Here is a 25,402-nt window from a genome sequence, read left to right as displayed (position 1 = left end):
ATGCATGCTGTCAAACGTATTTATTTTTTTGGTCCATGAATCACATTGCAAGCTCGTAAATGTACAGACTTCAAGTGCAAATTGCATTTGAGTCCATGTTTAGTCCAGAAAGTGCAAACTGGGTAAATCCTGATAAAAAACAAACTGAAATGAGTTTCTCACACATCGTTACTCGAAGTAGAACCTACTCTGTTTATTCCAAGGTAAGCATGCATCAAATTGCAGTCCCAAAACTATAAATGCCATAGTTTTGTATGAACAAAATTTCAAATATAGTCTGTACTCTGAGGGAAAGCTACAAACTGCTGCACCCTATATTACTGAAGCACATGTATTTTAGCTTTTGCCAACTGCAAAGTGGGGATGTGCATGTCGAAGTTGAAAATAGAAACCACAGATTTTGTAGTAAAGGCAAGCAGCAATTCACAGGCAACAAAGGCTATGTAGGACCCAAGCTCTCATGAAAATGGCAGCACTTAGTTGCAGAAATGCATCTTGGGTTTGTGTGTTGTATATCAGGGGAGGGCAGAAAGTAGATCTCCAGATGTTTGGGATGTCAACTATAGCATTCCTAACTATTGACCAGGTTGGCAGGGGCTTCTGGGAGCTGAAGTCCAAAACATCTGGAAATCTACCTTCTCCCCACCCCTATTGTATATGTCTACAGTACACATAGGAGTTATCATTTTCCAATACTATAAATTGGCCTACCCCAACCTGCTTCCCTCTAGATGTTTGGACTACAACCCCAGCATTCCTGACCATTGATCATGCTGGCTGGGGTTGATAGGAGTTGAAGTCCAGAACATTTGGAGGGCACCAGGTTAGGGAGGGCTGCTGTAGATTGTCTTATATGTAAGAATCTTCATAATATAAATTTTTGAGTAAGTAATCCCTTGTCTTAAATTTTTTTTTCACTAATTCCAAAAGGGTCAGCGTTCCTTGGAGAAGAGTGTTTTCCCCAGTTTTTCTCTGCAAACCTTCACATCTCCTGTTTTGGAGCCTGTAAAATGGTTCAACATGTAGTTTCAATATAGTTAAATCTGTCTTTCTTAAGTATAGACAGGGCAAAGCATATCACAGGGTATTCATTAGGTTTTCGTTCTCTGTCTGTAGCAGCTTGCAGTGGAGAGATCTGTTCAGGGGTCCTCTTCTTGATTAATAGCCAATAAAGATACTCTGAAAAGCATGGCAGTTCTATACTGTTGTTGTTGTTGTTGTTATTGTTGTTGTGGATTTAGAAATTGCCTTTACAAGACAGCAACCACTATGAAAAAATAAAGGAATCAACATAGGAATGACATATATATGTCTGTGTGCGTGCACACTTGTGTGCCAGTTGACTTATCCATTCACACTATTTCATTTTGTATTTATAAAAACGTTAGAGAAATTGCCATGCCTATTTTTGGGGTGAAGTAGCTCTGCATATGTTCCACCAGATTCAGCCTGTTAAATTCTGCTAGAGGAATAGTTGCTTCACATACATGTTCATGTTAAGGAATATGACAGGAAAGTTACCTGTTAGATTGCATCACTAGGCAACAGGGGTGCAGTTGAGTTTCATTTCAAACGATTTGTGGATTTATGCTGGGCAGACACCCTAGTCATGCTCAGTAGACCTTCCAAACTATGGTTTGGATGACTGAGAGTCATTGACACTCTAGACTCCCTTGCATGACACTGTAGACCCATTTCAGTCTGGCTTCAGGCTGGTTGTGGTGCAGGAATGGCTTTCATTATCCTGATGGATGATCTCTGTCAGGAGAAAGACCAAGGAGTGTAGCCTTCTTAATTATCCTTAATCTTTCAGTTTTAATATCATTGTCCATGGTATCCTTCTGGACTGACTCTGTGACTTGGGAGCGAGAGGCATGGTGAGGCAGTGGTTTCACTTACTTGACCCCTTAGCATTTGTGCTGTGGGATATAACAGGTTTCCATCTCTCCCCACACCCTTAACATCTGTATGAAGCCACTAGGTGGGGTCACCAGAGATTTGGAGTGAAGTGACAACAGTATGCTGATGACAATCATCTCTATGTCATCTGACTCAGATGAAGCTGTGGAAGTGCTGAACTGATGTCTGGAATTAGTGATGGACTGGATGGCCAGTAAACGGAAGGTCAACCCCAATGAGATGGCAGTTTTGTGGATAGAGGGCATTCAGGTTTGGAGAGATGGCATTCAACCTGTTCTGGAAGATGTTGCCCTCCCTTGAAGGATCAAGTTTACAGCTTGGGGTTTCTCCTGGATCCAATGTTGTCAGTTGACGCTCAGATGGCCTTGGTGGCCTGGAGTGCCTTCTACCAGCTTTGTCTGGTTTGCCAGCTATACCTTTTCCTATACAGAGGTAATCTGGTCACAGTTATCCATGCCCTGGTAATCTTCTGAATAGATTTCGGTAGTGAGTTATAGGTAGGGCTGCCTTTGAAGACTGTCCAGAATTTCAGTTGCTATAGAATACAGCTGCCAGGATTTTGATGGGTACAGTGTACTTTCAAAATCTTGCCAGAGCTTCATTGGCTGTTTGGCTGCTTCTGAGCCTAGTTCAAAGTGCTAATGTTGACTTCTAAAGCCCTACACAGCTGAGGACCCAGGCCTTCTCCCATACTGTACTGCCTGTTGTATTAGACCATCAGCCAAGGCCCTTGTTGCAGCTTAAATGGGTGACAATTTGAGATGTAGCGTTTTCAGTTGTGGTTCCCCATTCATGGAATGACCTCTCTAAGGAGGCTCACCTGACACCAACGCTGTTTTCGTTCAGGCATCAGGCAAAAATTCTCTTGTGTTTTAAAAGTGTTTAGGCATTTTTAATTTTGCCGATGGTTCTGTTTTATGTACTAGTGTTTTATTATGTGTGTTCATTGTTTTGACATCTTAATTGTGCAAACTACTTTGGAACCAATTGTGGTAAAGGGTGGTATAGAATATTTTTAATGAATATTTAAAAATGGGAATAAACTTGAAATCGTGCGCTCCTTCCTCCCCTTTTTGCCCTTGCACAAGGGGAGGAGAGTAGAAACATTGGTTTCTGTTTAGTGGCAAACGAGTTTGCCATTACATCTAAACATGGCAAACCATTGTTTATTCAAACCATAGCTTATGTGTAAACCAGTGTAAATCTCATACCATTTGATCCTAGTTTGCAGACAAACTTGCTGTATTCAGATGCAGTAGCAAACCATGATTTGCCACTAACTAGAATCTGGTTTCTATTTTTCTCCCCTTCACACAGGGGAAGGGGTACAGGGAACATGTAAACCCTGGCTTGCTGCTGCTCTTTCCCACTCATCCAAACCAAGTTTTGGAGAAATTTATGAATGTGGCCTGGAAGGTGGTGATGGGGCTTTATGTAACTCTGTAATAGTCTACAATCATCTGGATGTTTTCTAAGATAATTAACCACCCTTGCATTCAAATGAGGAAAATAACAAGGAGTCCAATGTCACGTTGTTGTTGTTCAGTCGTTCAGTCGTGTCCGACTCTTCGTGACCCCATGGACCATAGCACGCCAGGCCTTCCTGTCCTGCGCTCTCTCCCGGAGCGTGCTCAACTGGTGGTAAAGTTCCAGATCTCCATCCTAACACCCAGTCTAGTTGCTATTCGTCTTTAAAATGTGAGTTATTTGAAGAAACATGGGAATGCTGATTAACCCCAGCTCAAATAGATGTAGCTGAGGCAATGCATTTATTATCATCTATTTCCATGGTGTCTGCTATGCTGTAATGACTTGCACAGTACAAAATGGTGGATGTCCTCTGGATACCTTTTGATTTGGCAGTTTCCTAGTTAGGAGCTGATACTTGTAAGCATCCTGAAATATTTAGTGTATAGATCCTTGTAATACCACCAGACAAATCTCTGTCAGCAGAAATCCCCTTGGACCTTTATGTGATTCTGCCTATATAGCTAGGGCAGCTTCTAGAGCTTCATGTCTGATTGACTCCGAAGTCAGTTCCCAGAGAACCAACCTTCCCCCCCCTTCCGTGCTGCTTCGCAGGCAGTGCGGAAAAGCCCTGTGCTCCGTGCTTGCAAGAGGAGTGCGGGGCGGGTGGAAATGCCAATATGAAACATCCAATGTGTCACCCGGCAGCCTCCTCCCCCACTTCGCTGTCCCGTGGCTAGACAGCTGAAATTGGTTGTCTAGCTGAAAGTGCAGGGCAGGAGAAGCACGGAGGGAACGATCCTGTGCTTCTCCTGCCCTGCATTGGATAGGCGGTCGCCTCTGAGTTCGGAGGCAGCCACCTATCTGCATAGGATTGCACCCTTAATAATCTTAAAAAGTATTATGTCGAATGGCAATTTAATGTGTTTTATTTTAAAAGTTCCTGGCTTGAAAAATCAGTTGGCAACCAATGCCATTATCACATTAGTATTTGCTAGCAAAATGCCCTGGCTCTGAAGATGGCACAGGAATTCTATAAATAAAAATGTGTCTGATGTCATGGCACATTTAGACAGTAAACAGAGGTGTTGAACCTCCTTCAGCCCAAGGGATTAATTCAGTTTTGGAGAAGCTGTTGGGGGGACATATTCCAGTGAAGGGTGGGTCCAAAGGTGAAAGGGGCAGGGTCAAAGTAACAAACTACCAGCATATTTTCGCTTAAAGCTTTTACTGCCAGTAACTAAGCTTTAGGAGAGGCATTTCAACCTTAAGAATGGGAGAGGGAACCACAAAAGCTGGGAAACTACCAACCAGTGATCAGGGGAAGGAGGCAGGGCTGTATGAGGAACCTCAGAGGACTGGATTGGGACCACAAGATGGCCAGATTTGGTCCCCAAGCCTGAGGTTCTGAACCCCTGACTTAAACAATAAAATCTCATGATTATAAAGCATGAGTGGGACCCAAAAAGCTGCTTAGGCTCATGCAAGATGTTTTGGCCTCAACACGCATTGGGCTGTATTTCTTTCCAGGCAGCTCAAGTCACATCCAATCCACATTCATGTCAATCAGTCTTCAACTTTACTGAGAAAAGAACTTGAATTCCCTACCACTAGTAAATGCAGGGGATCAATACTTTACTGTAGATGGAGGATAAATGGAAGGCTGAATCAGGTTGAGATAAAATAAATGCTATGGATGGGGTGAGAAGACAATGCAAGGTCAGGCCTTCCAGATTGCAACTGAGGACAGCAGCAGAGAACCAGGCAGATGAGAGAGAGACTTTGCTTCTATTGAGGAAGAACTGGTCCAAACAGGATTAGAGGTTCTTCTTAGAAACAACTGATCAGTGCATGACTTCAGATAGCAAGGCCTGATCAATTGCTGACAGAGCTATACGGGGAAATTAAAGCAGTTCTAAATGCAAAGACTAAGGAGCAATATGCAATGCCCAGTTGAGGCAGAACAATAGGGCTTTCACTAGTTCAGTAGAATATTTCTTCCATTCTTTCAATAGCCTGCCTCTTTGTGCCGTTTCACAAACTGCTTCTGAAACTCCCTTTGCTTTAAAAAGTGTGAACCGTATATATCATAGGGGACTAGTGCTAGAGGAAAAACAAGTATAAATTCTTCTTGAACCCATTCTTTGGTTCCTAGCCCACATTTTCATGGTTTAATCATTGGTTGGTATAATTTCCCCAGGAGTCAGGACTGCATGAATATGTTCTGTTCACTTTTGGTTTCATTTTCTATTCCCCTCTCGCATCCCTTGTATTTATATCCAGACTCCACCTCCTTGTTCAGATCTATTCTATCTCCCCAAATTCTCTGTTAATTGACTTTCTCTATCTTTGCACTTAAAGAGAGGCAAGGTCTAATTTTTGTGAACCTCCCAGAGAGCTTCGGCTATGGGGTGATATAGAAATATAATGAATGAATGAAGGCAGAGAGAGAAAGAGAGAGAGCATGCGTTTCTGTATACCACCTGCAGCGCAGAATAGGACTGATCAGGTTATCTCCCATCTCGATAAACTGCTGTTAACATATTCATAGAATATAATTAGAAGTTGTATAATAAGTATTCATGATGATATCTTTGACTTAGACTCCTTTTTACTAATTGTTTAAAAGAAAATTTTGAAATCTGATTAAAAAATGTAAACATTTAATTAAAATTTTAAAAATCAGTTCATTTATTTTTTTAAATCATTGATTTTAATCAGGCAGGAAATTGATTAATGCAACTCTGTAGTTATCCATTAAAGGTGTACATCAGGTTTGTGGTATTTGAAACTTCTTTCATATAATTATATAATAACCCAGTTCTATATTTGAAACAATTATATAGTAAGTCTGGAAAGGTGTTTTGTGAAGTTATGACCAAAAAAAACTGTAATAGAGCATATTCTTCTCCTGTATATGTATTGTCTGAAAGAGCTCCTAGATTTGTCACTCTATATAGCTAGACTAGACATTTTGTTTTCTGCAGCAGGGGCGTTGCAAATTTCATAAGGTCAATTAGATTTGCTCCTTGACATTTTAAATTATTTTCTATAATTGATAGGTTTGTCCTACGGTACATGGCCTCTGCAGATCCTCATGATATGTAATTTCTGTGAGCTATAATGCAAAGGTATTCTGAATTCAGACTGACTAGTCTTCATAAGATTATTCCATCTAATCACAGTATTGTTTCCACTCCTAACCTGTTATCATTCACAGTGATTAAATTACTTTCCTGTATCTGAAATATTGCTACCTTTTACATCAAAGTGTATTGGTATAAAAGTTTGTCACTTTTAATATGTGTTTGCAACTAGAGAATGGACACTAAACAGGGGAATATTGGATTTATTGCTGAAAAACTGGAAATCCTAACAAGGCAGTTGTGTGTTATTTATTTTCATTTGCATACTTAAATATGTAGAAGTTAATGTTGATATTGCAAATAACCAGTGAGTGCCTGCTAGGCTTGGGATAAAGCTACTTGGCTTCATGAGATCACATTCTATCCCTTTTTGCAATTGTTGCCTTAAAAAAAAGGAAAAGTTGTTGAGGTAATGTATATTTTCCCTGAACTTTCTGCTGTCCTCCAACTGATACAACAGATGGTTTCCAATCTAGGCTTGTTCTTACTAACCAGTTCCCAGAGTTTGGATATCATAGGGAATCGTGGTTAGTTTAAAACCAGAACTTTTTGATCTCTGATTCACAAAAGAGGAGAGAAGGAGGAGTATAGCAGGAAACCATGGTGTCTAATTACGGTGGTACTGGGCTTGTGTGTGTGAATCTATACTATGATGTGGTTAGAAGCTCTGTGAATATTCCAGTGATTGTAGCTATAGCTACGGAGGAACTGCTATGTTTTAGTCTTATGTGTACTAAATAATGCTGTACCTTCTACTCCAAATTTTTCAATAGCTTGGCTTCAGGCAAAGTGTGCGTGTGGATAATATATAGTTATAATAAATTGTTCCTGGCTTTGCTTGGGAAGTCAAGAGTTCTGGCCTTTACACTTTCTCCTTTATTTTTTTTTCCCTACGCCTCTTTTGCCAACTGCATCCTTTCCTGGAAAATAAAGAACTTGCCACATTCAGCATCCTTTGGGAGCCTCCCCACTATAATGCCTCTATGACAGGCTATCTTTTTGAAGGCAATCTAGAAATTGCAACTGCTACAGAATGTCAGTGTACAACACAAAGAGCCCATATCTCCATTGCTCACATGACTGCATTGGTGGCCAGTTTGCTTCTAGGTCATATTTGGACCTGGTGCTGACACTAAATGGCCTGGGCCCTGTGTATATTAGGGAATGCTGTTTCTTGTATGAATTGCCAGTTGAGATCAGGTGCAGACGCCAACTGTTAAGTTCTGTATGTCCCATTAATAACTCCTGGACACAGCACTATAGTAACGGATTATTTTTTAAGCAGACATGCTTGCTTGCTTTGTTCTGAACGAATATACACAGACGGCAGAAGCCCTCCAGAGGCTTGACATGGAACATACATGACACCCATCACAAAGAAGGTTGGTTCAGCAGCAGTCTGAGGCGCGCTGCCTTTTCTGTTGTGGCACGGCAGATACGAAATGTCCTTTCCACAGTGGCCAACAAAGCCATTTTCCTATTACAGTTTAAGAGGGAATCCCTCCCCCACCCAGACTTTTTAGGGATGTTTCGTATTGCTGTTGTCTTCTAATCTTCAAGGGAGCAATCCTATGACCGGTAGTCAGTGGTTAGACAGCCATAGGATATCTGGTTTTCTGGGAACCAACCTCAGAGCCTGTTCTCCGAGGTAAGTTCCCAGAGAACCAATCTCCCCCCTGCCTTCCGTGCTGCCTTGCAGCGTGCCCTATGCTCCGTGCTCGGAAGAGGAGTGTGGAGCAGCCAAAACGGGGCGTTCCAGGGCGGGGAAGGCGGAAATGCTGATACAACACATCCTATGTGTCATCCAGCAGCCTCCTCCCCTGCTCTGCCTTCCTGCAGCTAGAGAGCCAAAATTGGCTGTCTAGCCACAAATGCAGGGCACGAGAAGCGTGGAGGTAATGATCCCCTCCGTGCTTCTCCTGCCCTGCATTGGATAGGCGGTCACCTCCGAGTTCGGAGGTGGCCGCCTATCCCCATAGGATTGCACCCTAAGTGGATTTTAATGTTGACTAGACCTTAAATTTAGATGTTCTTGGGTAATTTTAAGGTTTTAACTTGATATTTTCAGTATTATGAATCATTGTTCTGTATACTACTTTGAGTATTTGCTTATTTTATTATTTCTTGAACTATTTCTAATCCTCTTTCCTCAAAGCAGTTCCTCAAAGGTTCAAAGCAGAAAAACTGCTTTTACATGATAGGATTGAAATACAATTTAAAAACATAAAATGTATGCCGCCGCCACCACCAATATGAATTGCCACAGGAAACTATATTCTCAATCATAAGCCTCATGGAAGAAGTGAGTCTTATACTCTTCCTTTGGGAAAGAAATATACATAAATGAGATCACTTTCCTCACTTCTTGAGGGGGGAGGTTACACAGTTGTAGGGTCATTGCTGCAGGAGCAGCATCAGTTTATTTGTATGCTACTTTTCCATGGTAAAACTATGCTCAAAATTGCTTACAGTATCAAAATAATAATAATTTCATAGAATCTTAGGATAGTAGGGTTGGAAGGGGCCTATAAGACCATCAAATCCAACCCTCTGCTCAATGCAGGAATCCAAGTCAAAGCATCCCTGACAGATGGCTGTCCAGCTTCATCTTGAATGCCTCCAGTGTGGGAGAGCCCATTACATCCCTAGGTAATTGGTTCCACTGCCATATTGCTCTAACAGTCAGGAGGTTTTTCCTGATGTTCAGCCGGAATCTGGCTTCCTGTAACTTGAGCCCATTATTCCATCACCTGCACTCTGGGATGATTGAGAAGAGACCTGGCGCAAGATACAGCAGCATTTCTAAAAAAAAGCTACAAATCATAATAAGATGTAAATAATCATACACAGAAAAAGTTAAAAATCTATCTCATTGTTTAATCCTAGTTTATATTTATCAATCCAATAATAATTATACTAAGGTCAAACAAAGGAGAAATAAACAAATCCAAACAGCAAAAATAACCACAGGGGCAGCAAACTTTGTAGCTAGAGTCAATCAGGTGGAATGATTCAGAGAAGCAGGGACCAGGTTTTGCAGGACTCGCAGCTAGATAGTTTCTCAATGGTCATTGCAGTAAAAGACTGCGTTCTGGCTGTCACCATCTGAACTTGTTGCAGACTTTAAAGCTTGCTGACTAGAGCTTAGTTGCTGAGTGGGCTCATACGGGGAGAGGCTGTCCTTTAAAGTATGAGGGTCCCAGGCCATGCAAGGCTTTACAGACTGAAAACAATACCTCCATTGGACCCAGAAGCAAATTGGCAGAACATGTTGAACACGCATTAGTTTTCCAACCACCCCTTCAGGAGTTGTGCTGCAGCGTTCTGCACCTGTTGAAGCTTCCAAGTCGCCTTCGAGGGGAGCCGCACTCAGAATAGTAGTCATGCTACAGAATCAGAATAGCAGGTCTGACTTGTTTAAAAGAGGGGTAGGCCTCCTTTTAGCCAAAGCTGGAAGAAAGCACACCTAGCAACAACTACAGCTTTCTTCTCAAGAAGCAGCCTGTCAGGGTGGACACCGAGCCCATTGAGTCCCAGAGTAGTTCTGATTCTGAGGAAGAGCAGTCGCTCCTGGGAGAGGAGCGCACTCCTCTTTCCCAGGGCCAACAGCTGACGGAGATTCCTCCCACCAGCATTCCTAGCTTAGAAAGCAGTCCAGGGAGTGACCGAGCGCAGATAGCAGACTTGGTGGATGCGCGACGCCGACACAGAGAGCGGAGCCAGATGGAGGGCGCGGAAAGGAGGCGTAGTGCCCAGTTGGCGCGCAAACAATGGCTGCGCCCAGAGGATCCAAGGGAAAAGGGGAGGGACTCTCCCTAGTCCTTAAGTTCAGGGGTCTACCAGTAATTCCCTTTCAAACGGGGACCAACTGTTCCAACTTAGGGCATAGGTACTGTGCTGCTCAGATCTAGTTGCAAACGGTATAGTTGTTAAGTTGTAAAAGAAGAATAAAGCTTTGAAAGGAATCCCTTTGTCTGTGTCTGGACTTGGCTACTGGATTAGACTGAGAGAGGCCTCCAAGGAGCCCTTGACACAGCCCTTAGGAGTTCCCCTAAGCTTTTTACATTGTAAAATATGGGTTACCAAGACCCTGTCCATCTTAGGCAAAAGGCAGTAAAGGAATTGCAGGTTTAAGGGAGCAATCCTATGGCCATAGGATGTCTGGTTTTCTGCGAACTGACCTTAGATCCCGCACTTGGAAGAGGAACGGGGAGCAGCCAAAACGGGGCTTTCCGGGGCAGGGAAGGCAGAAATACCGGTACGACACATCCTATGCGTCGTCTGGCAGCCTCCTCCCCCACTCTGCCTACCCGTGGCTAGACAGCCGAAATCAGCTATCTAGCCGCAAATGCAGGGCAGGAGAAGCGCCAAGGGAACGATCCCCTCCGTACTTCTCCTGCCCTGCATTGGATAGGTGGTCACCTCCGGGTTCGGAGGCGGCTGTCTATCTGCATAGGATTGCACCCTTAATTAAGTAAAATACTTGCCTCTTTTCTTTTTTTTTTCCCTGCAAGGCAAGTTGTGGGAAATATATGCTAACCTCAGATACAATCTATTAGTGCGCCACCCTCATTGATGCATCTTTTTGTTTTAAGTACATGCGTCACTGGTTGTACCATAGGCTTAGCATAAACCAGCAGAAGGATCAAGGCTATTTTTGAAGAATGTCAACTGTTTTAGTCATTAGAAAGTATTCTTTTCAGTTAAAATTCTTTGTTCTTGGAGCCAAAATGTTGAAAGGCATCTTGCTGGGAAGAGAAAAAAAATCACATCTCTTGGAATGAACCATAAAGTAAAATGTTCAAGCCAGGAACATCAAGCTGGGCAATTTGAAGTTACTGGGAAGTTGCCACTGTACCCGTAGCTCCGTAGAATTATATTGCTGGACTAAGTAGGGGAAGAGGGGCCCAACTTCTCCCCATAACATGAATTAAAGTTCATTCAAAAGTAGGCATTAAAACATACAGAAAACCAGGATGACATTTTGTGCTTGGCAGCGTCTTGGAAATTATATTTTTTCCAGCATTCTCCGTAATGAAGGACCTGTGTTAGGGCCAATAATCACGTTTCAGTTAATAGGCTTAAGCCTCCTGTGCCTGCCTTTCATGATGGGCAATGCAAACCAGGGGGTAAACATTCTCATATTTTCTGATTCACTTGTACTTTGGTCCCAGCTGTGACAGTAGGTGTTTTTCCTGGAAAAGAGAATTGCTGAGAAACATCAGCCCGTGTGAATGTGTGTGTACGTATATATGTACATACTACAAAAGCTGAGGTCACAATAAGGAACACTGGTCTGAAGCAGAAGCTTTTCATACCAATTTCTTAGTGTAGTTTTAATCAACAAACCTTCTGGCTAGTTTCAGAGCATACAAAGAGGGGACACCAGATCTCATTGGATGCTCCTATTGCCTGTGTATGTTAAGATAAAGCAACATAACTTTGGACGGTCTGCGGCTTGGTAGTAGACCACATGCTTTGCACATAGAAGATCCCCATTTCAATCATTGGTATCTCCAGGTAGGGCTAGGAAAGGATCCTGCCTGAAACCCTGGAGAGCTGGTGCCAGTCAGTGTCGACAATACTGGGCTAGATGGACCGATGCTCTGACTCCGTATAACCAGCTTCCTACGTTTCTACCTTTATATAGACATTGTTGACTACAAAAACAAGGATTTCTGAAGAACGTGGTAGGCCATAATATGTGGCTGTTGAGGTGTATCCAACTTGGACTAGCTGTTTGAGACCTAGGTTCAAATCCCCACCCACTCACTAGGTAACACTGTTCAAGTCACTATCACTTAGCTTAACCTACCTTTCATGGTAGTTTGTAACGGTAAAGGGCGTGGGGTGGGGGAGCAAGGAAGAGCCCTGAGTTCCTTGGATAAATGGGGATATAAAAATACAATAATTAAACCTCATTAGGACCACCATGAACAAAAGGGGGTGCTCTTCTTTGGTCAGAAGCAATATCTGTAACTTGGCTTGGGGCATTGGAAAGAGGCAGATGGTAGAGGCATACTCCCCCAAGCCATAATAGAGTTACTTTTCCTGCTGAGGATTGAACTAGGATTACCAGTCCCAGAATCCCTGGCAGAAAACTGATGCACAGTCAGTGTTGTGGTTGAAGTACCGGGACATTTTGATGAGCTGGGATGATGACATCATCTGCCACCCTCTTCAGGCTTCCCTGATCCCTCTGTAATCCTCACAGTAGGTGGGGAAGAAATTGATTTTCCCAGCAACACTATATGGTCATGAGCTATCCCTGTTGTAATGTGAAGTATTTTGGGGTGGCTTGGTCTTGAATGGGTTCTACCCATGGGCTCTACAAAAGACCTGCTCCTGGTTGAAGTGAAAACTGCTAGGTTTGTTGATATGGGTCAACAGAGCTGGGTGCATTTTTGAACACTCTTCCTCGGACTAGGGCTACGGGGACGGTCATGATGAATGCCCACACTTCAAAAAATTTACTACTCCACTGTGCACTATGTGCTACTTCTGCTGGGTATTTCCTGGCAGGAAAAGATGCTCCCTTGGGGCCTGCTGTCTTCCCAGCCCTGCTCCCAAGTATGTTTCTGTGCCTTTGGGGAGGGGAGCAGGGAGGACTTTGTAAGTGCCCTCCAAGCATTTTGCAAGCATTCAGATCAAATACTCACAGAAGCTCGAGCCTTTGCGTTCATTCAGTTTGAACATTTTCAAAGACTTGCTCTCTTTTCGGATGAGCAGCCAGATGTGCATGCATCCTTAAACCAGTGTCCTTGGATCAGGCTTGTAAATTTGCATATTAGCCTGATCTATCCACTCAAGGTTTTTTGAGTGGAGCAGGGAAGATTCATTTCTATCGACCATTCAAATTTTTCTTCTTGTAGAAAGGCAATTCTGACAAATTTTGAATATGCAGAACATGAGTGAGGTAATGAATATGTTGTTCTGCAGTGCAACCTTTTGAACTCTGATACTGCTAGGAAAAAGTGTGGCTTCTCTTTCTGTTTTGCAACTAGTAGGTATCAAATTTTGGAGTCACAGTTCAGGATGCCTAGGCATGTCTTCATCACGGACTTCCCCTAAAGATTCTCTGAACCTGATATGCAAAGCTGTAATGCTGCACCATTCATTGGTTCCATGATTTCCTTCCATAAATGACATTTAAAAAAACAACAACCGCAAACAATTATTTTTGATCAAGATACAACTGTGCCGGAAGTAACTGTGTTTGTGATTAAAAACAAAATTTATTCTCAGATGTGCATGTCAGGTACAAACTACATTTTGGCATCCTATTGAAAACCATCACACATGTTTTGCAAGTCATCTAATCCTTTTATGTTCACCTTTCTGTTTTGTCATCATGAATAACAAATACCACACACAATATTTATAAATAAATATTATAAAAATAAAACAGTGTCTTACCAAAGTTTTACCAGATTTTACCAACAATATTGCCTTTCCCCACATGGCATCCTCCAGAGACTGGAGTTGTATTCAAACACATCTGAACGGCACCAGATTGAGTGAGGTAGTTAGACAGAGACCCATGCAATTCCCTGAAGAGGGATGCAGGGTGTCTTCTAGCTGAACGCCACCCATGTTATTTCTGCTTGGAATCAATTAGATTGTAAGCTTGAGGACAGGGATGGTCACACTTCATAGCTCTGTGAACCTTTTGGGCTAAAGGGTGGGGCAAATGCTGTAAATAAATATTAAATAAAACCAAATCAGACAAAAACAAGGATAGAGAAAATTTTAAATTTTTAAAGCACCTCTGCTGGATTTCTTTCAGCTGAACCAATCTGAAGAATAACTCTTTAAGAGATCAGTGATGACAAACAGACATGTTTGCAAATTTTGGTGGTGGTAGTGGGGAATAATTCCTGCAAGCTGTGTATTCTCCAGAGAGTACCCAGTCAAGTTTTTTAAAAGTTAAAAAACCCTGACACACCTGAATTTTGGATATTAACTGAAATTGATTTTCTTCTATCTATAGGTTAAAGGAGTCCATATTTGACGGCATCACCTTGGAACTACTTCACTGTTCATTTTTCTGTTGCTTTACCTTCTTTGTTCAAAAGTAGATGTCCTTTCCCTTTTTCTCTTCCATTATACAGGTAAGCTGTTGTATTGTGGCAAGGAAAAACGATATTGATATTTAGGCCCAAAGTAGATGTGCCATGATTCATGTCTTTAACCCTTGTGTTGCTGTCTGTTCGTCGTCTTAATAAATAACAGGCACTTCCATCCCAATGCAGATAGCAGGCTCCACCCCCTTCAGAGTGGTGCAGACAAAGAGTTGGAGGAGCTGTAGCTCAGTGGTAGAGCATCTCCTTGGCATGCAGAAGGTCCCAGGTTCGATCCCTGGCTTCTTCAGGTAGGGTTAGGAAAGAATCCTGCCTGAATCCCTGGAGAGCCATTGCTGCCCGTCAGTGTTGACAATATTGGGCTAGGTGGACCAAGGGTCTGACTCAGCATAAGGCAGTTTCTTATGTTCCTGTGAGTTAACCCCCTTTTCCCAATGCTACGGCCCGCGTGCTGTACTACCTGTACTACTCTGGCAAAGTTTGGAGATGGTAATCTGTCGGATGAGTGGATCATGCTGGAAGTGCCATGTCAGGCTTCTTGAAAATGTATAAAGTGGAAATAGAGGATAACTTGTTTTTGGTTTCCAAGTGTTTTCCAACTCTAGTCTACAGCTAGATTTCTTTACAGTTTGTGATGTCTTCTAGCACTTAAGAAAAGGCCTCCTGGGTCAGACCAAAAGTCCGTCTAGCATCCTGCCTCCCACAGTGGCCAATCAGATGCCTTTGGGAAGCCCGTAAGCAGCCCATGAGCACAACTGCCCTTTCCTACAGGCAGTGCCCAGCAACTGGCATTCAGTGCCTTACTGCTTCTTAATCAGAAGGCTCCATATAACAATGGAGCCAACAAGAACATAACATTGTTCTGTATGACCTTTCTGGAGCTCTTCCCATGAATCTTACCTGATGCTGTTGACAGTTATATCTGGGTGAAAAGCGCTATTTCTCTGATCTGAGGTGCTTGCACAAATGCTTGTAAAGGTTTATCCATTGACTCCAAACGTTAGGTTAGCGATGGTTCATTATTGAAAGCTGCTGTTGCAAGGGGTATGAATAATGTGGTTTTGACATTAATTTGTGCAAAAAATGTTACTGTAGCATGCAAGGAATGGCCATTTTATGTTCAAATAATAAACCCTGGAAATATAGCTATTTCCTCAGAGTGAGTAGAATGATTTGGTTGATGTGTGTCAGCAATGTCTTCCTTCTGAATAAGCACAGTCTTAAAGATTTGCATAACTGGTTGCCTATTTTCCATCGAAAAATACAGCATATTGGGTAATGCCAAAGGCACAATTTCTTTCCTTCACTAGAATGTCCCCTATTAATATAATGCCGATGCCCATATGCAGAGTCTACAAAGCAGCTGGAGGTGTGTGTGTGTGTGTGTGTGTGTGTGCATCCCCCCCATTGCAAACAAGGACCTAGTGAGCCACCCAGACTTAGTTTCTCTCCTCCTGGGCATCCCATATTACTTTTCTGCCTCCTGATAAAGTATTTAGGCTGCTAGCCCTGCTTCCTGTTAAGATATGTCTTACCAGTGTATTGTCTGGCAGGTCCCTGGAAATCAATAGCCAATATATGTCATCTCATCAAATGGAACCCTCAGGAGCTGTATGTTGAATTAATATGAAACACAATTTGCAAGCTGACAGTCTGGCCTCCTAGCATGTATGATGCCCTTGTAGACTGCCCTTTCTGAATTTGGTTCGTTACTTCTGTGAATAACTTTTTAAAAACAACATCCAAAACTTTCTTCCAAATAGCAGTGTTTTACCACTTTCTCTGTTGCATCTAGTATTTCTGTTCAACGGAACCAAATAGTGCTGTTTGGAAGGGTGGTTTTTTGGGTCTGTACTGCTGTTTTGTTTCTCCTTTGAATATTGTATGTCTATTGTATGTCTTGAATGCCAGTCCTCAGTCTGTCTCTGATATCCTGTGCTCTCTGAGTCTCCTTAGATTGTAAACCACTTCTTTATCACCTTCTCATGTAACCTTCTCTTTCCCAATTTATGCTGTGTTCAGGAGTGGAGGAACTTGTTCAGCCCACGCTTATTTCTCTTGGTAATCTCATCTATTCAGGTGAATTCTCAACAGTCTCCTGTGATGAATCCCTAAATCAACTGTTGACCTTCCCACCACTTCTCAGGGCCAAACTCAATGCGACACACAGTCCCATGTCTCTTTCTCCCCAGTGTTTTTGCTTTAAGTGAAAGGCAAGCTTGAAAAGACTGCAACTGGGAGTAAGAAATGGGAGGGGCTGCTTAACCCTTTCTCCTGCTGTTCATCTGCTAAAAATAGATACATCTCTAATCACACAAAGGGAAAAAGATACCAGGACTGGCTCTTCTGAGGATGATGGATTCACACAACAGACTTTTGTCACCATAAGATGACATTTTCCTAGGGCTGTCAACCAAAAACAGAATTTTAGTTGATTAGTCATGTAGGGCCTTCTTAATAAGGCAGGAAGTTATTAAACACAAAATCACACACAAGCATACAGAAAGAGAGAGGTCCTGTTCAGGTTAGGAGTTTTGAGCTAACCATGTTGGCTTAGTGTGATGTCTGAACAGGCATCTGTTGCAACCATGGTGACTTATTCACCATGGACTAACCATGTTCACTAACCACTTGCTACAAGATGGTTAGTGGGCTCTACCACAGGTTAGCATGCTGTCTGAACAGCCTCCATGGTTAATTAACAGCTGCCACAGGGCAAGAGCGGCCAAAGAAGGAGTAGCCACCAAGCACCAAAATGGCCGACAGCACCAAGAACCAAAATGGCCAACAGTGCAAAGGCTTCTGGGATGCATGGCCACCCATCCAGAGGCCTGTGGGTTCCTGCAGGAGGGAGGGTGGTTAGAGAATGGTTAGTCTAAACACGTTGCAGAACATGATTACCTGCATATGTGGCAGTGGCACTCACAGTGGTTAGCGATAACCATACACCATGGTTAGCCTAAGCACCCTTCCCCAGTGTGCATCTGAATAGGCCAGAGAGCTCTAGCCAGCTCATCCTGCCAACCCATCCTACTTTACTCCACCACGTTAGGGTCATGCTGTCTTACGTAGACAACAAGCTCCTCTTTCACCCTCTGTCCCAGGTCCTAATTAAGGACTGAGAGGCAGCATCTGGAAGGAAAAGGTAGCCATAACAGGGAGGCATCAGGAGCAGCCAAGAAGTCAGAGGTTAAACATGGAACAATAAAATGCAAGCACTTTTAATTGGATTAATCACCAAGAAACTCATTAATTGATAAGAATTGTCACTCTTGTGAAAACCTTACTGCTGTCCAAAGTTATACATTGCCTCTTAAGTCCAGGACAATATTTGACTTTTTAAATCTGGTTCATCTCACTGGGCATAAATCAGGAGCACACTCTTGTTAGAATGTGAAATTGTGGCATTTTAGAATAGGGAACCTCTGTGATAAAGGGTGTGACAAAGTTGTATGTGTGGCTAATCTCAGGTGCCTTCTCGACTTCAATCAGTGCTTAGTTTTCACCCATTTCTTGCAGAGATTTCCATACTTCAAATGGCATATACGTTTGAATTCTTCATGAGATAAAAAGCCAGGTATATATTTGATTCTAACATCCAGTAGCAATGCAGTTGCACTTGCTGTAATTTTCCAGCTTAAGACTCTTGATTGAAGTGTATTAGGTAAAAGAATTAATCCTAAACAAGGTTAATCAAAGTGAGGCACCTGATAGGAAATGTGTGAGGCTGATATATGGATGGTGGGGTTGACAGTTCTGAGTGTGTTTTGATGAATTCTTACGGTACCACAAATGAGGCTGGAAATATATTGATTGAACGGGCAGTGACAACATAAGAGTGAGAAAGTGAGAAAGTAGGGGACTTGAGTAGAATTAAGCTGATGGATAGCGTGCACTCTGATGTGATGGAGGAAGTCTGTTTCTCTGAAGAAGAAATTGGCGTATGTGCATTTGTGAATCCTATGCCAAGTAAATTTATTTACTTAGAATATTTCTATCCCACCTCTCAATTTAAAGGGTTAAATCCAATGTCACACAAGCAGACTTCCACTCACACAACAAGGCTTCCCCTTGCTCTTCTCTCCTTGCAGCCCCCCATGCACCCCTTCCCAGATCTGTTCTGGAGGGTCCCTCAACCCTCTGGACCAGATCTGGGGAGCACCCTGGGAGCTGCAAGAGGGAGGAGAAATCTGTTCCACCAGCTGTTTCTCTTCCTCTGGTGGACGTCCAGTATTGGATACAACCCAAGTTTCTAAGGCAGTGCACAACATATTTTTAAAACCACTAACAATAAAACTAAATTATGCAAAAATCATAATATGGATTTAAAGAAACAGCAGTGATTCATTCAGTAGCATAATCTTTGCGAAGCAGTTAAAGGTGCTAAACCAACTGAGTAAAACCACTTAACCATTAAATACCCAGAAAGCAAACTAGTCTTGACCAGATTTGGTAACAACCAGATAGAAAACTCAAGGGAATTCAGTAATCCATTTGTTTCATCTGTTACTGCGTGGCTTCTTGTAACTATTTGCTATTCAACAGCAAGAATGTACTAGCTTCTGTCTAGATTAGAATACACAAATAACATGGGTTGGAATGGGTGCTTAGCTGATGGGTACAGACTGCTTACAAGTCCTGGGTTCAGTCCAGATGAGATGTATGTGTTACTGATATGGCTCACATCATATGGATGAAGCGGTGAAGATGCACAAGATTGACTGGTCAAATATTGTCTAAATAATGGTCAGGTCCTAAAAATAAAGTTGTAAGAGATGGTTATGCTAATTACAAAAAGAAAGCCCCAAGTTAGTTAAGTATTACAATTTAATTTGATCCAGTTACAGTTGTGATAAATTACTATGTATAGCTACTAATATTATACAAATGTATGTCTACTGAAAAGACCAAGCAGTGTTCGGCTTTTATTTGGAGGGACAGCTAAAATAATTACAAATTTTATTTGAAATGAAATAACACACATGTAACAACTGAAAAAAGGCAGAAGTTAATTTTGAATGTGGTTATGTTATACTTTATTTCTATGCCACCTTTCGGCCAAAAGGTCCCCAAGCAGCTCACAAAAATATACAAATACAGTATTCAAACAATACACTAGATACAACTTTAAAGCAGAAATATCATAACAGCTGTTTAAAACTAAAACAGCTAAAAACTCTGCAGCCCAAACACACCTTCTACATATCCAAAAGCAAAAACCCATCAGCAGAAATGCCAGAGTAGAGCTGGCATAATCCAGGGCTCCTTATAAGGTTTCTGAGGCAGGGGGATGGACAGCAGATGAGGGGAAACATGCCTTGGTTGGAGCAGAGCCTCTCAAGCCGCAGCTCCAGCCTTGCTTTTAAAGTCTCCAGGTGTGTGTGTGTGGGGCAACTCGCCCACGATGGAACAGTGCCTCCCCCTGAAGCAGTGCCTGTATATAACTACAGTTAGGGCTGTGGTTCAGAGTAAACCATGTGTAAGACTTAGGGAAGGACTGTGGGAACACGGGACCCCACTCTTACTATGATGGCGAAATGATACTATTGGAAAAGTAGGGTGCCTCATATATAAGGACATTTTTTGACTTTGTGGAATATTTGACCATGGTTAAATATTGTCAAACAATGCACAGTCAATTGACTGGCATTCCAGCCCTGTGCAAAACCCTAGAAGTGGTGAAAAGAGGATGCATGAGTCACTCTAAACTTACTGGCAAGAGTAGCTTACAAGCATTTCAAGAAAGGGAATAGAAATTAATCAAGAAGCTTGTACTGATAGACAGATATAATGGAGAATATGCGTTGCTACTCTCCTCTTTTCAGCTTGCAATGTGATTTGGTGTGCACCCGGGAACACTTACTAGGCTGGAGTCAGAGGTAAGGCATATTGGTGACAGCCGGGGCTGTTGAGAAGGAAGAGATGGCAGCAAATTTAATTTATGCCCTCTAGCTGTCAGTTGTTGTAAGAAGATCTTGTTACGTTGCCTCTTAGGAACTGGTCAACCTTGAACTAAGATCAAGGCGTTCTGAGTTGACTGAAGTGCAGAAATGGGACAGAAGGGAAGGCTAGTGATAGAGTTATTGCGCAAACATAAACAAGAGGTAACCAGGTCACACGTTTTGCAGTAGTACATTGACAGCTACTATATTTCAGTCCCTTAACACCATTGATTTGTTCTTGAACAGAACATGCAAGACTGGTGACAGTATAAAGAGTAGGTTGTAGTTAATATTGCTTCTCCCTGTCATTAATAATGACCCTAGCTCTGAGGAGCCCTGAAGATTAACAAGCTAACAATGATATTGGTACTTATTGAGATCTTTATAGCTATAATCTTTGTCCAGAGTCCTTATATTTCAGCAGGCTTAACCAGTCCGTACAACCTTCAGACTAGGGGCCTATGTAAACTCTCCTTGAAGATCAGTTGATGGCTTCTCACTATGTCATTAGCACCTGAACGCTTGAATGACCTCAGTGGAAAGGCATTGTGTTTGAGGGGATAAGTGATTGATCGCTTGATGTTACAGTTCTTGAGTAGCAAAACTGCCTGTGTGAACTTGCTTGTAGGGAAAAAAAGAGAGGATGAGTGTTTTTGTACCCTTCTAAGTACTTGGTATGTTGCTACACATGGTATGGGGGAACATCAAGTGTGTGTGTGTGTGTGTGTGTGTGTGTGACCTCAAACTCATTTTCATATGAATTGCATGGATACAAGACTATGCCTCATTTCACTCTCCATGTGTTTAATCATTTCGTGTGTGTGTGTGTGTGTGTGTATATATATATATATATTCTCTTTTTTTTTTTTTAGTATTTATCAATTGCAACATGGACACAACCAAGAAAACAGATCCCCCAGTGTCAGTGGAAGCAGTCCAACAAAAGGCAAATCCTGATCGTAGCCCTGTACCATCTATTTATATACCAGAACAAGGTGGTTACAAAGAAAAATTTGTGAATGCAGTGGAGGACAAATACAAATGTGAAAAGTGTCATCTCATACTGTGCAATCCAAGACAGACAGAATGTGGGCATCGGTATTGTGAAACCTGCATGAGTGCTTTGCTAAGGTGAGTGTTCCTTGGCATTACATTGTGTTAAAAGGGTTTAAAAATTCTGAAGTTGTGGTGTTGCCTTCCCAATCGGAATCCTTTCCTGTTCAAGTTCTACAATAAACAGTTGTATATGTTATTAAATACATAGATAAAGGACAAGATTCAGAGTAAATACTAGGGATAGATTTGTATCTAGAGCTCCAAATGGTCAGCAGGTCTCCTTTTTTAATCTTGCAAAAGCTGCATAAAGGCTCCCCTCTGACCTCATACTGGGTTTGGGAGGTGTGCAAGAAAGTAGCAAGATGTTTTACTGCTTTCCAAGGTTTTTATATATATATATATCTCCAATCAATCAATCTTTCCTGGCTGCCTTTCAAGGCAGAAGCCCTCCCAAGACAGCTTACTGCAATAATTTATTTATTTATTTATTGCATTTGTATCCCGCCTTTTTTCCTCTTGCAAGGAACCCAAGGCAGCTTACATTATCCTCCTCCTCTCTGTTTTTATCCTCACAACAACCACCCTGTGAGGTAGGTTGGGCTGAGAGTCTGTGACTGGTCCAAAGTCACCCAGTGAGCTTCCATGGCCAAGTGAGGACTAGAACCCGGATCTCCCAGCTCCCAGTCTGTCACTCTCACCACTACACTACAGTTAAATTATTAAAATTGATAAAAACAATAAAAGCCAACAATAAAACTGCAACAACAACAATGGCAGTAACAGCAACAACAGCAGTCATATCAAGAGAAGGCCATGGTAAAGTAATATGTTTTCAAGGTGTTCTTAAAAGCCTGCAATGATGGAGTGTGGTGGACCTCCAATGGCAACTTTTTCCAAAGGTGTGGGGCCACTGCAGAGAAGTTGGTCTCACGTGAGATCACCTACCTGACTGCTGTCATGGGTGGACAAATTTGAAGGGCCTCTCTTTCTGATCTTAAAATGCAGGCAGGCTGACATGGGTGAAGGCGGCCCTTCATGTAACTTGGTCCCAAGCCATTTAAGGCTTCAAAGGTCAAAACCAGCTTGGGGCTTTGCAGAATATAAAGTATTTCTGAAGCTCAGTGTGACAGTAGATATGAAACTCAGCCCCTCCCCTGAATTGGGAGAAAGTTAGGGTTGGTGACCACATATTGTGGCTGTCTGTTTGTGTTGAAGATAGGATATGGAGAGACAGGAGCTATGTTATCTGCTTAATAATTAAGACATCAGGCTTTATTTTGTCCAAAGGAAAGAAAGAAAGAAAGAAAGAAAGAAAGAAAGAAAGAAAGAAAGAAAGCTAAGAAACTCCAGAAAGGTAGTTTAACTTGAAATTGCATCTCTGCCAAGTTGATGCTGGTAATTCTTGCTGCAGATATTTGGCACTTCTGAAATAATGCAGAGAAGCAGTTGACACGTTCATACTTGCTGGGTAGATATGAAACAGCAATGCCACCACTGTACAGGTGCAAAAGAAGAAAGGGAAATGAAGACAACCTAGCTCAGGGCTTTTATAGTGGGTCTGAGCTTTTGGAATGATGGGTTCGAATATTGTTTCAGGCATTTGTTAATTATAGGCTACTGCTCCTTGCACAGCATCTAGGCTTCCTGTCCTTCCTGATCCATCACTCTAAATATGCAGACATCAGAAACACACCTTACTGATTTCTACTGATAAAAGTGTGTGGTGGTGGTGTTGTTGTTTGCAAGGGGTGGGGAGTCTAGTAATTTCTTTTCGAATATATATTGATTTTAAAAGTAGAAAGCTGTTATCTAGCATAGTTAGCAGCTGATCAGAGAAAGAGAAAATATTAAAAATTAGTTGTGAGAAACGTGATAAAAGAATGATACTTCCAATCCGAAGTGCTATCTGGTCGCCCTCTGCTGCTGTAAAATGTTCAGCTATGCAGTTGAGCATTACTGTGTGCATGTGTTTTACCAAGCAAATACTTCTATCAGAATATATAAAAAACATGAATCTAAATAATAGGAAACTTGGGGGGAAAGCAAGTGGTTTTGTGGGGTTTTATTTTTGAAAATCATCTCACATAGTTGCTTTGCATACAATAGCCCTTTTCTAACTAATACTTTAAAAAGTATTATTTTCAGCAGTTGTGTATTTGGGGCAGTATCCAGCAGGTTGGATGTTGGATACTGGCAACTGCTAATGTAAATTATGTTGCACTAGCATAAACTACTCTAATGCTATTGGTGTTGCACTAAAGTTGTTTATGCTTGCGCGGCATAATTTATGCTAGTGGATGAGCCCTGTTGGATACTGCCCTCAGACTTTACCCCTCCCTGCCCCAGCACACACACACACTGTTTAAAACGAATGAAATCTCTGTCGCAGTGATGGTGCTTTCAGAATTGTGGATGGAAGGTAGTTGGTGCAAGCAATTCTCTTCTCAGGCTCCATGTACTTGCTAGCATATACTGATTATGCTGTGGAACTTAACAGTCGCTCTGGGTCATCTGAGGATACAAATGCAAGAACCACTGAAGATAGTTCAGTGAAGATTACCGCTCATTATGCAGGAGCGGTTTAAAAGAGCAAACATGATGCTTGAATGCGTTCAGTAAGGGCTAGAAGACAATGACGCTGTATCTGGGATTTGTTCAGATGCAGAATACAGTTTCCAGCGTTATTCTTGTCTCGAAGGGATACGTTAGATCTTAAAGAAACGAAGAGAGCCAATGCAGATGTTTGGAAATGTAACACTTTTAGCATGGCTGCATTTAAAAGATGAGGATTGAATTTGCCAAAATAGTCAAGGACTGTGATTGAAGTAGCTGATAGGCAAATGCTCTAAAGGGCAATTGTATGCAACAGCAGTTCCTGCCTTTTGCACAACTGCAGTACTCTGAAACCCCAGTCCTCCATGGATTAGCAGACATTTTGGACTCCAGCTTGGGCATGCACACAACCTATGCACCAGTGCCTAGGGGAAGAGGAGAGATGCTGGACTTCTCTGAGAAGTGCAGACAGGTGACCTGATGAAGTTTATTTTCAAGTGTGTTGCAGTGTCCCTGGCATTTGCATATCCAGCTGAACTCTGGCAGAGGAGAAAGTGGAGGAAGTGCTTATTATTGCCTGATGGCTCTCATGCATGCATAGCCATGTGCGCACAGGGTAGGCGTCGGGATCCATTGTGAAGCAACCTTATATATTATCCTTAATGCTGTAGGCAAAGGAAACTTGCATTCAGTGATATGTTCCTCTAAGCCAGAGGTGGGGGACAGGTGGCCCTCCAGATGTAGTTGGACTGCAATTCCCATCAGCCTCAGCCAGCATAGCCAGTGCTGAGGGGTGATGGGAGTCACAATCCAACAACATCTGGAGGGCCACATGTTGCCCAACCCTGCTCTAGGCTAATTTTTGTGTTCCACCCAGAACTAGCAAGTAACTGCTTGGCGTGACGTGAATGGAGTGTTGCAATGGTGTTACACTGTTTTTTGCAGGGGCGTTGCTCCAGTGTTGCAGGTAGACATTCTCATAATGTAGGCAGTGTTTACAACTTTATTTCCTTGCATTTAAAAACTCACTTGAAAGCTTACCATAGTCTATTAACAAAATTTTCAGCTTTCAGTTCCTTATGGCAAAAACATCCACCAGTGGTGGTAATAGGGCAATTTATGTTGTTGGCAAAGAGTTTGCAGATATTGTGTGTAAACATGCAAGAAGGAAATAGTAATGCAATTCTGCTCTAAGAAATGGATTCTGAGACTCAAAATCTACATTTTCGTTTACCAG

The 25,402-nt window shown here is 42.2% G+C and overlaps 1 protein-coding gene and 1 non-coding gene across 7 annotated transcripts in view; both read left to right on the top strand.

Moving 5' to 3' along the window:
- TRAF3 (TNF receptor associated factor 3) overlaps positions 1–25,402 on the top strand; it is a 123,466-nt gene that overhangs the window by 46,244 nt on the left and 51,820 nt on the right. For 3 of the 6 annotated variants that reach the window (XM_084838272.1, XM_084838307.1, XM_084838262.1), the window contains exons 3-4: positions 14,524–14,644; positions 21,429–21,687. In XM_084838272.1, the coding sequence (XP_084694398.1) occupies positions 21,446–21,687 (242 nt within the window). In that variant the 5' untranslated portion in view covers positions 14,524–14,644; positions 21,429–21,445. Of the gene's footprint in view, positions 1–14,523; positions 14,645–14,785; positions 14,905–21,428; positions 21,688–25,402 lie in introns of all 6 variants that reach the window. The other 3 variants (XM_084838298.1, XM_084838282.1, XM_084838291.1) reach the window with 2 other exon arrangements.
- TRNAA-GGC (transfer RNA alanine (anticodon GGC)) lies at positions 14,829–14,903 on the top strand. The gene has a single exon. It is a non-coding gene; the product is annotated as a tRNA-Ala (tRNA).

Source organism: Heloderma suspectum, chromosome 1 (assembly GCF_057233095.1).
Source record: "Heloderma suspectum isolate Gila_16-S chromosome 1, 16-S_ref, whole genome shotgun sequence".
Taxonomy (NCBI): domain Eukaryota; kingdom Metazoa; phylum Chordata; class Lepidosauria; order Squamata; family Helodermatidae; genus Heloderma; species Heloderma suspectum.
Note: the sequence above shows the minus strand (reverse complement) of the source record. Positions and strands in the feature narration are given on the sequence as shown.